Genomic DNA, 12,286 nt, shown 5'->3' on the forward strand with positions numbered 1-12,286 from the left:
AAGTAAATACGGTCAATTATAAATTCTTGGAAAAGTTTTCGAAGAGGCTAACTACTTTAGCAAGATACTGAAAGACTGTCAGTGGTTCAAGCAGAAAGCAATTTTACAGCCATAACAACAGCTTTTCTAAGAGGTGAGAGGTGTCTGTCTTTTTTTAGTCATAGATAACATTAACCTGATTGGTGATAATGTGAACAGGCAGCTTTGGGATGATATCGTCATCTATTTTCATTCTTTCACAACTCGTCTCTTTCTTTTCTCTCCTCTCTTCCCATTTGGCTTGTAATCTGTAAGATTGTCTATGTCTGTGTGGACATGTCTGGTTTAGGTGTGGGGGGAGTTGGCTCCTCTTCCCCACATGCGGGGGCAAGAACGGGAGGTAATAGCTTGTGCTGTGCCCCCCCGAGTCTTGCGGCGTGTGAATTACATCTAGTTTGGCCTCCATGGAGTCAAGAGCTCTCTCTCCGTCAAAACCGTACACTGTTCCCTTCCCCGTCATCACCAAATCCACCGAGATATTTCTGATAACATTAGGTTAATAGGTATGTGACCTGTGCTTTGTGCAGGAGAGAGAAAAAAAAGAGATGGGAAATACAGCAAGAGACATGTCTGTGTCAGACTTTTGAGCATCAGCATTAAGTTCATTTTACACTGCATCTTATTTTGGCAAAAGCCACCTGCTTAGCCAGGAAGTGGCTGCCAGAAAGACCTGATACAAAGACTTTAGATATACAAACACGGTGCATACAGTATTACTATGAATGGGAGAAAGTGCAACACGCAATATGGCGGAATAATCCCCGCATTCTAAATAAGGGCCAATCACTGATTGGCAAAGTCATTGCGCCACTGCAGCTTCCATTAGAAAATTCCGGTTTCAACAGTCAATGTTCTGAGACACACGCTTAGGACTGCACATGCGCATTGGCCTGGTCCAGCCGGAAAAATTCAGTTTTTTTGTCATGATTTGAGTTGACAGATTTCTTTGGTAATTTCAAATATGATGTGGTGAATAGCTTTGGATAATTTAATGTTTCCCCATTCAAAGAGATGGGAGTTGTACTTGCATGAATGAAATAGCTGCCTGAGAGGCATTTCAATGATGGCCGCCGAGTGAAATGACTTCCCTTCAAAGGACTTTGCCTGATATAGCACAATAACCTGAGCATTACCATGTCTGTGTTTTTTTATACAAACAATATAACATTGTTCAGCACCCCACTGACTTTCGTTGTATGGACAAAAACATTTCTTAAAAATATCTTCTTTTGTCTTCTTTTTTTAATGGCAATACGTGAAAAGCCATTACGGTCCTCGGTAACATAAGGCGGAAGATTGGTTTAAGATTTTGATGCCAGGTACACAGACTGGAGAACGGCAGGCATTCTCTGATCCACTTAATCCATGGAAAGGCAGTGACTTGGACCGACTCAAAGCATAAGGCCACACTCCATCCTGTGCCAGTCAAAACGCACAAGAACACAGCAGTGTTTTTCATTAGCCTCCTGATGGGCCGAGTTCCAGGGTCAGGATGGCAGCAGACCATTTGGGCATAGAGGTGAAAGAAGAGGACAACTGGAGAGCGCAGAGGAAAAAAAAGGTGGAACAGAAAGCAGCCCTAAGATGAAGATTGCATATGGAATTCAGGCTCACACAGATTGATGGAGGGTGGAAATGCTCAGCATGGAGAGAAGGTGTGTAAGACGTATGAAGGAATCACTTCCCTTGAGTTAAATAAGAGAGATGCTTGAAATTTAGAGAGATCTGCAATTGGTCCCCCCAGGATTTCACGACGGGGAGCATTAATCTAGTTAGTAACTAGAGTATTAAACCCAACACTAAAAATTACAAGCGTCAGATATATAGTAGAAAGAGAATCTGTGTATGCCTCATAAATTCACTGACACGGGTGCCCTGTGACTTCTGTGTGGACAGGGATGAACAAGCAACCAGAAAAGCATGTGTGTGTGTGTGCATGTAATTCGGTTTCTTCTCTCTCTCGCTCCACATCCCCCGCCTTATTCCAGACGCCGCCAAGTGAAGTTATTGCATGTGACACGCTCAGCAGTAGGAGAGGGTTGCGAGCTGAAAAAATTGCATTACTCAACAAAGCAGAATGCCAGAGGAACAAGATGAGATACATCTCTGCTTCTTGATAACACTGGAATTATTTAAGTAGAAGAGGGGGAGAAGGAGTGGATAATATTTTCCAGTCTATATTTAGATTGGGAGCAATTGCAGCAGAGCAGACAGGCGGAGCTTCTATCTGCTTCAGATGAGCTACACGGTGGGCCGTGAGCAGGCAGATCTATCTGTCTCTGAGCTTCAGATTAAACCACAAACTGAATCAGAGGGAAAACGGCAGTTCTAAAAGAACAGACACATTCTCATAGGCTTTATGTACACGGCATGTACATTGCAAGACCTAATGCACAGATACAATATTTTGACACCGAGCCAATTTTAAATCCTGTCTGATTATATTCACTTTAAACTAGGGCTGTCGGTCAATTAAAATATTAAATCACTATATTAATACAGTTGCTTTTTAAGAGCAGACAACTTCATAATGTGTGTAATTATTGGGTTCACCAGTTTGTGTGGATGATACTCAAGGCAGAATATATGTGCATATCCACAAAAAGACACTTTTTTTTAACACAAGGTTGTAAAAAAAAAAAACATACCAACCTTGATTTGGTGGATACAATTTTTTATATTAACTACTTCACTGTTATTAATTATAGTAAACTAAAACCATTTAAAACATTTGTTACTTGAAATAAAATAAATGTTAGCTGATATATAGTGCTGTGGCCGTCAACTCGACAAAATTCCAGAAGTTTTTCCACTGGACTCTCCAATCTCTTCTTTCTTTTTCCAAACCTTCACTCATGTCTCACCTATTTTCACAGGGGATTATAATCATTTCTTCCTTTTGTTCACTTTTTAATATTACATTTGCATCCTTCGGACGATGGAGACTGAGCCAAAGGTGGTGGAGCTCTGAGCACAGATGGCAAGCAGATGGAACTAGGAACTGGGAACTAACCCGGTAGAGCCGTAAGTCCGATGGTACCAGGTGGATCCAAGGGAGGGAGGAGCCAAGGAGGAGTCAGGGTGATCCACTCGACTGGTAGGAGCTGGATGACGGAAGGCCTGAGTTGAATCCACACCACAGAGGGGAGGTCGAGCAGGAGTCAAGGGGTTGACGGGAAACAGCGGAAATGGGGCTAATGGACTGGCTGACATTGAAAGAGGACACGGGAGAGGGAGGCTGGGTGGGAACTCTGGAGACTTCGAGCTGAATAAAACCAATGGGAACGCAGGAGATACTGAGCTGGGCCAAACCAGTGGGAGGCTGGAAATTCTGAGCTGGGCAGAACCAGTGGGGACAGGAGATGCAGGTAAACATTCTCTTCCAAATCATTTAGTAGGTCTGAGTCCAGCAGTAGCTCACCCTCAATGGTGGTAGTGTGGAAGGGGCTCCTATCTATACACACAAACTCCACGAGTACTCACACGGCGGACGATGTTGCCGGCTCACACACCTGGTCAGACATCTTGCAAGGCTCAGGCTCCGGGGGTGATGGCTTGCTCTGACCTATTCTCCAGTGTGGGCTCATGCATCACTGCAGGCTCTAGCGTTCGCTCCATGCAGCTTGGTGATGGCTGGCTGGCTGGCTGGGCTTTGGGTTACAGGCTCTGATGAGCAACACTGCTAAGTCCATATTTAAATATACTTAAAGGGAGGGTCCTGTATTCTGTCACGCACTGGCTGTAATAATGCACGCAAAGTTGAGGAATCAAACGAAACAGTCTTTAATAATAATTCCAACCGAAACACGTAGGAGAACTTCAGGAAGAAAAACAACCACGCTACAATAAAAGATACATGACTAAAAAAAGTAAGGAAAACTCAGGGCTTAAATACAAGGGAAGTAATGAGGATACTAATAAAACAACAGGTGAACAAAATCAGTAACTATGGGAACAAACTAGTGACCCAATTACAGAGGACATAGGCAAACAGAAACAGAACATAGGCTACACGTTACATTGCCAGAGAAAAATATACTGTGTTGATTCAGAATTTCAAACATGTTCATCATAGAAGATGTGCATTCAAGTCACAGTATGTATGATTTTTATTTTTGAATTACTAAACTTAAGTGACCAGATAATAGATAGGAATTAGATTCAGATTCATATTTGCAAGTAGCCCAAATCAAGAAAATCTGATCATATGCCTTAATTGACCACAACAAATTCCAATCTAAAGCCAGATGTCTGTGAAAAGAAAGTTAACAAAAAATTGTTTTTTAAAACTTTCCTCTTGAGCAAATCTCACAAAAATGGTCAATAATGTCCAAGTCATATTTCACACCAAAATCAAAGGAACAAAATAAGAACTTATATATTGCATAAAGAAAATGAAGAAAATGTGAAATAATACACACACATTTTCTCACGCCACTCATAAACTGGTACTATTCTAAATTGTTAAAAACAGATTAAGACATTTGTTTTCTAAAGGACAAATGCACAGGAAATTAAGGCCTCGATATACTCACGGTGAAGTTCTTTTTTTCTTTACTTTTTGATTGTTTAAAAGCAAGCAGATTTACAGTATTAAACATGAAAAAAGTGTCAGTGTCTCTTCAATTAGAATTACAACTTCAGTTCCTACTATAAAGTGACTCTCCATTGTATTCATGGTTTCACTTGAGGATGTCTGACCTCGATGGACCGAACAGAAGAAATGAACCACCTCAAAGAAGGCGGAGTCTCAGAGCCACACTTATTACTATTATATCATCGCCACGGACCAATGGTAGTTTTGATGGTGCTTACCAGCCAGAGGGAAATTTTATGGAAGGAGCTTTGCCAAACTGTTTCGAACTCCCGAAACAAACACAAACGAACTTCGTTTTGGCCTGATTTTGTTCAAAATGACGTCACACCAGTTTGAGGATATCAGGGGCGTTATGGTAACATAAAGAGTGATTAAATGGCTAAAATGGTCCTCCACCATCATTCCAGAATTATCTCAAAGATTATTACTTTCCAGGACCTTGCATGTGCTAAGCCTTTAAATCAGTTCACTTTAATTGCATTTACCCTTCCATGTTAAGACATGCCCACAGCTTCCTGTGAATGCCACTAAACTGCAATTACTGTGAGCCAAACGGCTCTGCTGAATAAAGCACATGACAAAATATGTCTAAATCAATACTTTATCGATGCATATCGACAGCAGATTGTCCATCAGTGAAATATCTCGGCTAGGATATCTATTTTATCCTAAATTGCTTCAGTGCATTCTGCACCATGTGAACATCTAATTAGTGTTGTAATATCATACATTTTACAAATGTGACTTTTGCTGTATTTTAGAAAGTTCCCGGACCAAAACAAGCTAAGCTCTAACAAAAATCTGTGTCTTCAGTGTATGCAATATTGATGTGCTTCCTGCGGATTGATTTTTCTCCATGTATCAAATCCCTTTTTCATATTCTTAAACATATCATACATAAATCACCAGATTTAACAGCATTCAGAAGTCCATAGAGCTTAACTCGAATTGATCCCGCTACATTTCTTTAATGCTTAAATTAGTGCCATTAAAAAGGCATTCTCCTCCTAATGGCTATATTACATTGCAGTACAAGTCTAAGAATATTAGTCACCAAAGTGCAGTTAATTTTAACACTCCTAAAGTAATACATAGTAAAAATTACTGCGGTCATTAAAGCTTACCGGAAAGTACAGGAGGAGTGCTCCAAACATGATGGCCTCTAGCAGGATGAGTCCTGACGCTCTGATACTCTGAAACACATCAAAAAGAACATCACATTGGAAAACTTCTCTCCTTAAACTATTCTTTTGCTAGAAATGGGTCAGTGGAAACCTTCCATTTGTGACTACTGCATAACTTATCCCTTTGCGCACAAATGCATTCTCCTTGGACTATTCTAATGTGTTCACAGGGGTTGATTCATCTTTGTTCTCTTCAGACTAATGCCTTGCCCTGGAATAAACCTGCTCTGTTTCACAATGACATTCTCAACTTGATTCATTTTGAGTTTCAAAGCAGTGAACTTTTTATTTTATTTTATTTGTATACTTTCCAAAGAATATTAGAGAGGTGTTTGCCAAGCTAGAGCACAGTGTTCTGGGTGGTTGCTCAAAAGATTCCACCTCAAAGTTTAATTGATATTCTGGTAAATAAAACAAAATAAATTGTTACTCATGATAAAGTAGTATCATATTTCAATGGAAAGATATTTTTACCATTAGTTACGTGAGGCAAAATAAGTTAGAATCAAATATAAACTGAAATTCATGGCATTTCAAGACTACTTCTACTCAGATATTTGAGGCTGCTGCCTTTTAAGTCTGACGTTGTGCGATATCGTATCCGAGTTCAAACGCTCCATCAGATCCCAAAAGCAAACAACTCATGTGCTCATAAACACACGTCCTGATTTTGCAGAGTTAGACGCGCATTCATGGGTCAACATATTTTGTTGATCCTGGAACAACATTCCTGTTCCAAAATGTAATGCTAACCCTATTCCTACCCCTAAACCTACCCATAAATGATCCCTAAAATCAGCGGGAAATGATAGATGAATAACACTGCCTAAACTTGACATAAACTTTAAACTTGTTCCTCAAATCTGATTGGTTGATTGGAATGTTGTTCCAGAATCAACAAAGATGTTGATCCAGGAACATGTTGTACTTGTACTTGATGAAATCAGGTTCTGCCTCATAAACAGGGGTTGAAATAGTATTCTCACTTGAAACAGGGTGGAGACTCCCAGAAACAGTATACGATATGTCACAACTTAACAAGTAGATTGGATCATTGAGGGTAAATATTATTATGCAACTACGCATTACTTTACGGGGAGCTTACGACCTACTAGCTACATTCAACCTTAAGAACAAATGGTGCAACCCAATAAAGTACAGAGTTAGTTTCAAACTAACTAAATATTGAGGAATTTATTCCCAGCAAATCTAAAAATGTTTTTTTTTTTTCTGACAGTGCGTCATGTATATTTAGTTTGGCCGGCTGGCTCAAGTATGTCTCCTTTAAAGCAGAGAAAATGAGAATTCCATTAAGAGGCAACAGGTGAGCTGTCAACTCCTTTCTGAAATCAAACGGCCAATAGAAAGCACTCGACAGCGCGAGCTGAAACAGAACAAAATTTCTAATCCTAACTCTGTCGCTTTCATTTAGACTTCTCCAGCATTTATGGATCGCTTTCAGGCAGCGCCCAGACGGAGCATGCTTCCAGAGTAAATTAAAATGCTGGCACTATCAAAACTGAGTGCCCTACATATCGACAGCCTAAACGGCGCCTCACTGCAGGGATTAATGAACCTTCCTCGCAGTCAGTGTGAATCCAGTCCACTATTACTCAGACCACAGACTGCACGTCTGCTCAAGCTGAGACAGTAGCATGTGCGGTGTACGCTTCTGAAATACTCTGTGTATACGCCAATGGTGTGTTAAGTCTAATAAGTAGCCGTCTGCATTCATAATCTGTGCACTAATCTACAGACTCCTCCTGAGAGAGGAAAAAAATAATAATTTTAATGAATCTAATTAACAGGGAGACAATTCAGAGACTGGGCTTGCAATTAACTGACAGAATCAAAGAGAAGGTCAGTGTTAAAGTACAGGTTGGACTGAACCATGTTGGCATATGCCAGAAATCCTTAAAGGGAAAGTTCACCAAATTTTTTTAATTGTCATTAATTATTTACTCATGTCGTTCCAAAACCCTAATACTTTAATATTCAAAACAAATAAAGATATTTTTATTGAAACTTGAGCGATTTCTGTTCCTCCCATTGAAAGTCGACCAAAGCTTTTTCAAGCTTTATAAAGTTCATAAAGACATTGTAAAAGTAATCCATATGAATTGAGTGGTCTTCTGCACTGTATACAGTATGATGAACATATTGACATATAAACATTGATCATCACACAAATATGGTAAACCAAAGCTAAACTGTGCTTGCTTGACATGCGAGAACGAATGAGGTTTAAGTATGTTTAAACATCCGTTTACCATATTTGATGAGCTCTGTGTACTATATGTGTGACAATCAAAGCCATCAGTAAAAATATCTTCATCTGTGTTTCGAAGACGAATGAAAGACTTATGGGTTTGGAACGACATGAGGGTGAGTAAATGATGGCAGAATTTCCAGGTTTGTCAATTATCCAGTCAATTACTGCATCACACATATTCTAAAATCATAAAAATAGCTGTACTAGTTCATTTGGCTCAGCACCCTCTTTCTTCTCACTCAGCAAACTAATTTCAACTTCATGAAATCAACATTTCATGTCCATTTATTTATTTATTCTGGGAAGGAGCCATGTAGGATAATGCAGTCAGCCTCAGCTTTGTGTTGGGTTCTGATCACCCTGTTGACGTTTCTTTTCTGATAATGATTGTCTGACTATACATTGTCCCTAACATAATGCCATGGAAAGAACCTTGACTCTGTAGATAAATAAGATCCCTAAGTGTAGTCGGGCTGGACTGATCTCTCTCTCTCTCTCTCTCCTTCTCTAAGGTAGTTTGCAACAAATAACACCTCTTTCTCCTTCCTCTGTAATTCCTTTGTAAATTTAGTCTCTCTCTGTCCCTTCTAATGGTGTAATCCATTTATTTAGTCAACCGGAAACTCTTTCTCTCTGTCCTTTATCAACATTTATTGTGTCTCAACCTGTCTATGCACTAAATATCTCTTTAATTAACTATAATGCAGGCTTAAAATATACCATTTCTTATCCCCTAGACATGCTGTCTTGAATTTTTAAGTAAGATCAAACTGCAAAGTGAGAACCTGCAGTGATTGCGCTTTTGTTGTCACACTGAATTTAATTACTGATAGAGAATAGTTTACATTCTGAAAACTCAGATTGAAGCAAAGATGTAGTTGTCGCATGATGATGAAAGCGGTGCACAATGTAGATTAAACTTGCGTTTTTTTTTTTTTTTTTTTTTTTTAATAATGTATCTTAAAACTGTCTACTTTCTAATTTAACAGGGAATAAAATATGACCTAACAGGCAAGATACTGTACGCTCAGAGTACGAGTGACTAATTGTAATGTAACTCAGCATGGAAACACCCCGGTGTCAATAAGAACAGGATGTGCTTCATGGAAACAGTTGCCATATTAATTAGCTCCCTCCGGCAGCACATGCTTACCTTGTTCCTGCGGAAATGGTAGAGCAGCACCATACTGATGAAATCCACCAGCATGCACAAGCCCTGGAAGGAAAGCACCGCCATACGCAGGGCGCCGTCACCCCGGGCCACGCAGGGCGTGTTGTCCTTGCAGAAATCACAGCCTTCCTGGCAGGGCAGACAGTGGCTGGAACTTTCTGGAACATCCCTGTGATGTGGTAAACTCTCCGTGCCCTTCACACCAGCTTTCCCTAAAAAAAAAATTTGTTTTATTGATGTTACATGGTGTTTGTTCACTCTAAAAAAATCTTGGGTTATTTTTTCTACTCTAGTCCTGGGTTGAGCCTTTTGGGTCAGTTTTTTGGGGTTATTTTTTCAGTGTTTGGGTAGTTTTTGTGTTACCCAGCTCCTGGGTCAGATGTAACAACCAACAACCCAATGTTTGGGTCGTTTTTGTGTTACCCAGAGCCTGAGTCAGACGTAACAACCCAGTGTTTGGGAAGTTTTTGTGTTACCCAGATCCTGGGTCAGATATAACAACCCAGGGGTTGAGTTATTGATCGCAGGCTTTTTGCGACCTCTTCAGGAGAGAGCAGTGCAGCTCTGTCAAATTAGTGCGTGTCTTCGGTAAAATACAGGTTTGTGTAAATTTTTTGCATAAATTCGTTATTGTTCTTTGTATCGTTCAATTTTATGCAAAGCAACATACAGGGGCACGATGTGAGTCACCTAAACGAGTGTCGTGTCGGTCTTTTCGCGTGATGGAAATGCCTGATGCCTTGCATAAAATGTTATAATTTTGTAAAAAAAAAACCTACAGAATATAAATGTTTCGAAAGGTAAAATATGTTCTCAGAACTGTACACTGATTGTTTATGGACAGGTTATGGATTCAGTCAGTTTAGTTCCCCCACTAAACATGATACAAGTTCTGGCACGAGATCCAGCGCCGTTACGGGTCGAAACGGGACAGAGACTGGTCGATTACACTTGAATTGCTTCTAAATGTTTAATTTTTAATTCTAATATTTGTTAAACAAGCTTAAATGTATTCAATATGTATTCAAAACAATATAAAACATGCTATACTGTAAAATATTATTAAAAATAAAGGAATTATCATGCAAACCAGTGGTTGTGTTTTTTTTTGTTTGTTTTTTACGTTTAGAGGATATAAGTTAATCTGTAAATATGAATTCATGAAGAAAAAAAAGAAAAAAAAAAGTACTACAGTAAAAATGAATCAACCAAATATGCTGGGTTAAATAAACCCATTATGCTGGGTTAAATAAACAACCCAATTTGCTGGGTAAAATTAACTCAACATGCATTCTGTCCTATATTTACCCATCCCTTGGGTTGAAAACAACCCAAATTGGGTTGTTTTTAACCCAGTTTTTTTTAGTGCTCAAACAACTCTACAGTTATTTTCAATCTATGTATCTTACCACTTGCATGCATTTGCATATGATCACACCAATAAAAAAAGCATGAACAATTGTGAAAAGTAGCAGCACAGACATGACATTTAAAGCGATTCCAGCCCACCCTATCCTCCAGTCATTGGTGGTCTCATCAGTAGGCAATTCACACTGTTTCATGCGCTAGCCAGGGTGGATGGGTGTGTACACACCATCTGGGCCTTCACTTTGATGCGCCAGTTGTTTCTGCCTCAGTTACACATATCACATCTTTTCATGATGACAACATCATGCTCTTTAATATTTCGATTTTTTCTTAAAATCTAACCATAAGCCATGGTATCACAAGAAACAATAAAATAAAAATATAAAAATAATAACAAATGCCACTTTAGCTGATTTATGTCTGTCTGTGATTAACCACATTGCAAGATAATAAACAACTATAATAATACAGTAAGACACCAACATTTTGAAGGTGGAGTGAGTAACGTTTTCTATATGTTACAAATCCTGCTCCTAGAGGGTCAAGGTCCTGTTGATCGCCAACCTACCAGTATGGAAATTTCTAGTAATCCTGAACACTTGGGAGCGGATGTGTTTAATTAGGGTTGTAGTTAAACTCTTCAAGACAGTGGCCCTCCAGGAGCAGGACTGGACACCCCAGCAATTAGTTTAATACGGAGAGACAACTTTAAATGGGACGTCAAACATCATTCTTTATTTTGTCCCCCTGAGTTTATTTTAAAACAGAAGTCAAAAATAGATTGTGCTAAAAATTCAGGACCATTTTGCACCCACCCCCTCAAGGGTTAGTAGAATAAATTGACATGTAGTTGCAAAGTTACTTATATTCAATAGAACGTCTGTTGGGGGACCATCAAAATAAAGTGTTAGCAGATATGAACTCTTTCCCTACCAGGGTTTTTGAAAAAAGTTGCCAGTCACCACCTGTCACGCTGTGTAGTTCAGACACTTGTAGAAATTACAATCCAAAGAAAGTTTATTTTAACACACCAATCAAAATACAAGAATTTGTAGGGAAAAACCACTACACCTAATACCAGAACAAAGACTAACTCAAACTGAGGGCTTATATACACAGCAAAACAGAGGTAGAAACAAACATGGAGAGCAAGGAGGAGAACTGGGGCAACGTTTTGCTACGGTTTCTGGGTTGAACGTCATGTTTCCTGGAAACGGCGTGCACCGGTGTGCAACGGGGTTTGAGATACGTTTTCTCTTGTTTGGTGGGTGTGTCAGAACTGCAGTCCAATCAGCAGCAACATAAAGCACGCGGTATTAAAGTGAACTCGCACAATGGGTTCAAGGAAAGTAATTTACAAATGTGTTCGATGCAGCTCAGTATACGCAACAACTGAGGATATTAGAAGACATGTTTGTCGTAAGTTTTATTGTAAAAATATAGGATATCAACATGATGTATTTGTTTATATTTTTAGCTTCATTGCAAGTGTATGACATTTGGTATAGAAATAAACAATGGTCATTAAGTGCTTTTCCTAAAAATGAGAAAGAAAATACAGGGTATTAAAACAGTATTGGGATGTTCTCTTTTGTTCTGGGCGGCAAGTGCAGTAACTGTAACATCGGCATATTTTGTTGTATTAAACATATTTA

The 12,286-nt window shown here is 39.2% G+C and overlaps 1 protein-coding gene and 1 long non-coding RNA gene across 3 annotated transcripts in view; one reads left to right on the top strand and one right to left on the bottom strand.

The window, feature by feature from the left end:
* The window catches only part of LOC309509977, a 961,882-nt gene that overhangs the window by 268,277 nt on the left and 681,319 nt on the right, over nucleotides 1-12,286 (top strand). The window lies entirely within an intron of this gene.
* gpr158a (G protein-coupled receptor 158a) overlaps nucleotides 1-12,286 on the bottom strand; it is a 107,497-nt gene that overhangs the window by 36,555 nt on the left and 58,656 nt on the right. For both annotated transcript variants that reach the window (XM_082184966.1, XM_082184965.1), the window contains exons 4-5: nucleotides 9,246-9,475; nucleotides 5,761-5,829 (exon numbers count right to left, since the gene is read on the bottom strand). In XM_082184966.1, the coding sequence (XP_082041092.1) occupies nucleotides 5,761-5,829; nucleotides 9,246-9,475 (299 nt within the window). The remainder of the gene's footprint in view (nucleotides 1-5,760; nucleotides 5,830-9,245; nucleotides 9,476-12,286) is intronic.

The sequence above is a fragment of the Leuciscus leuciscus genome (genome assembly GCF_965113295.1).
Source record: "Leuciscus leuciscus genome assembly, chromosome: 11".
In the NCBI taxonomy this organism is placed as follows: domain Eukaryota; kingdom Metazoa; phylum Chordata; class Actinopteri; order Cypriniformes; family Leuciscidae; genus Leuciscus; species Leuciscus leuciscus.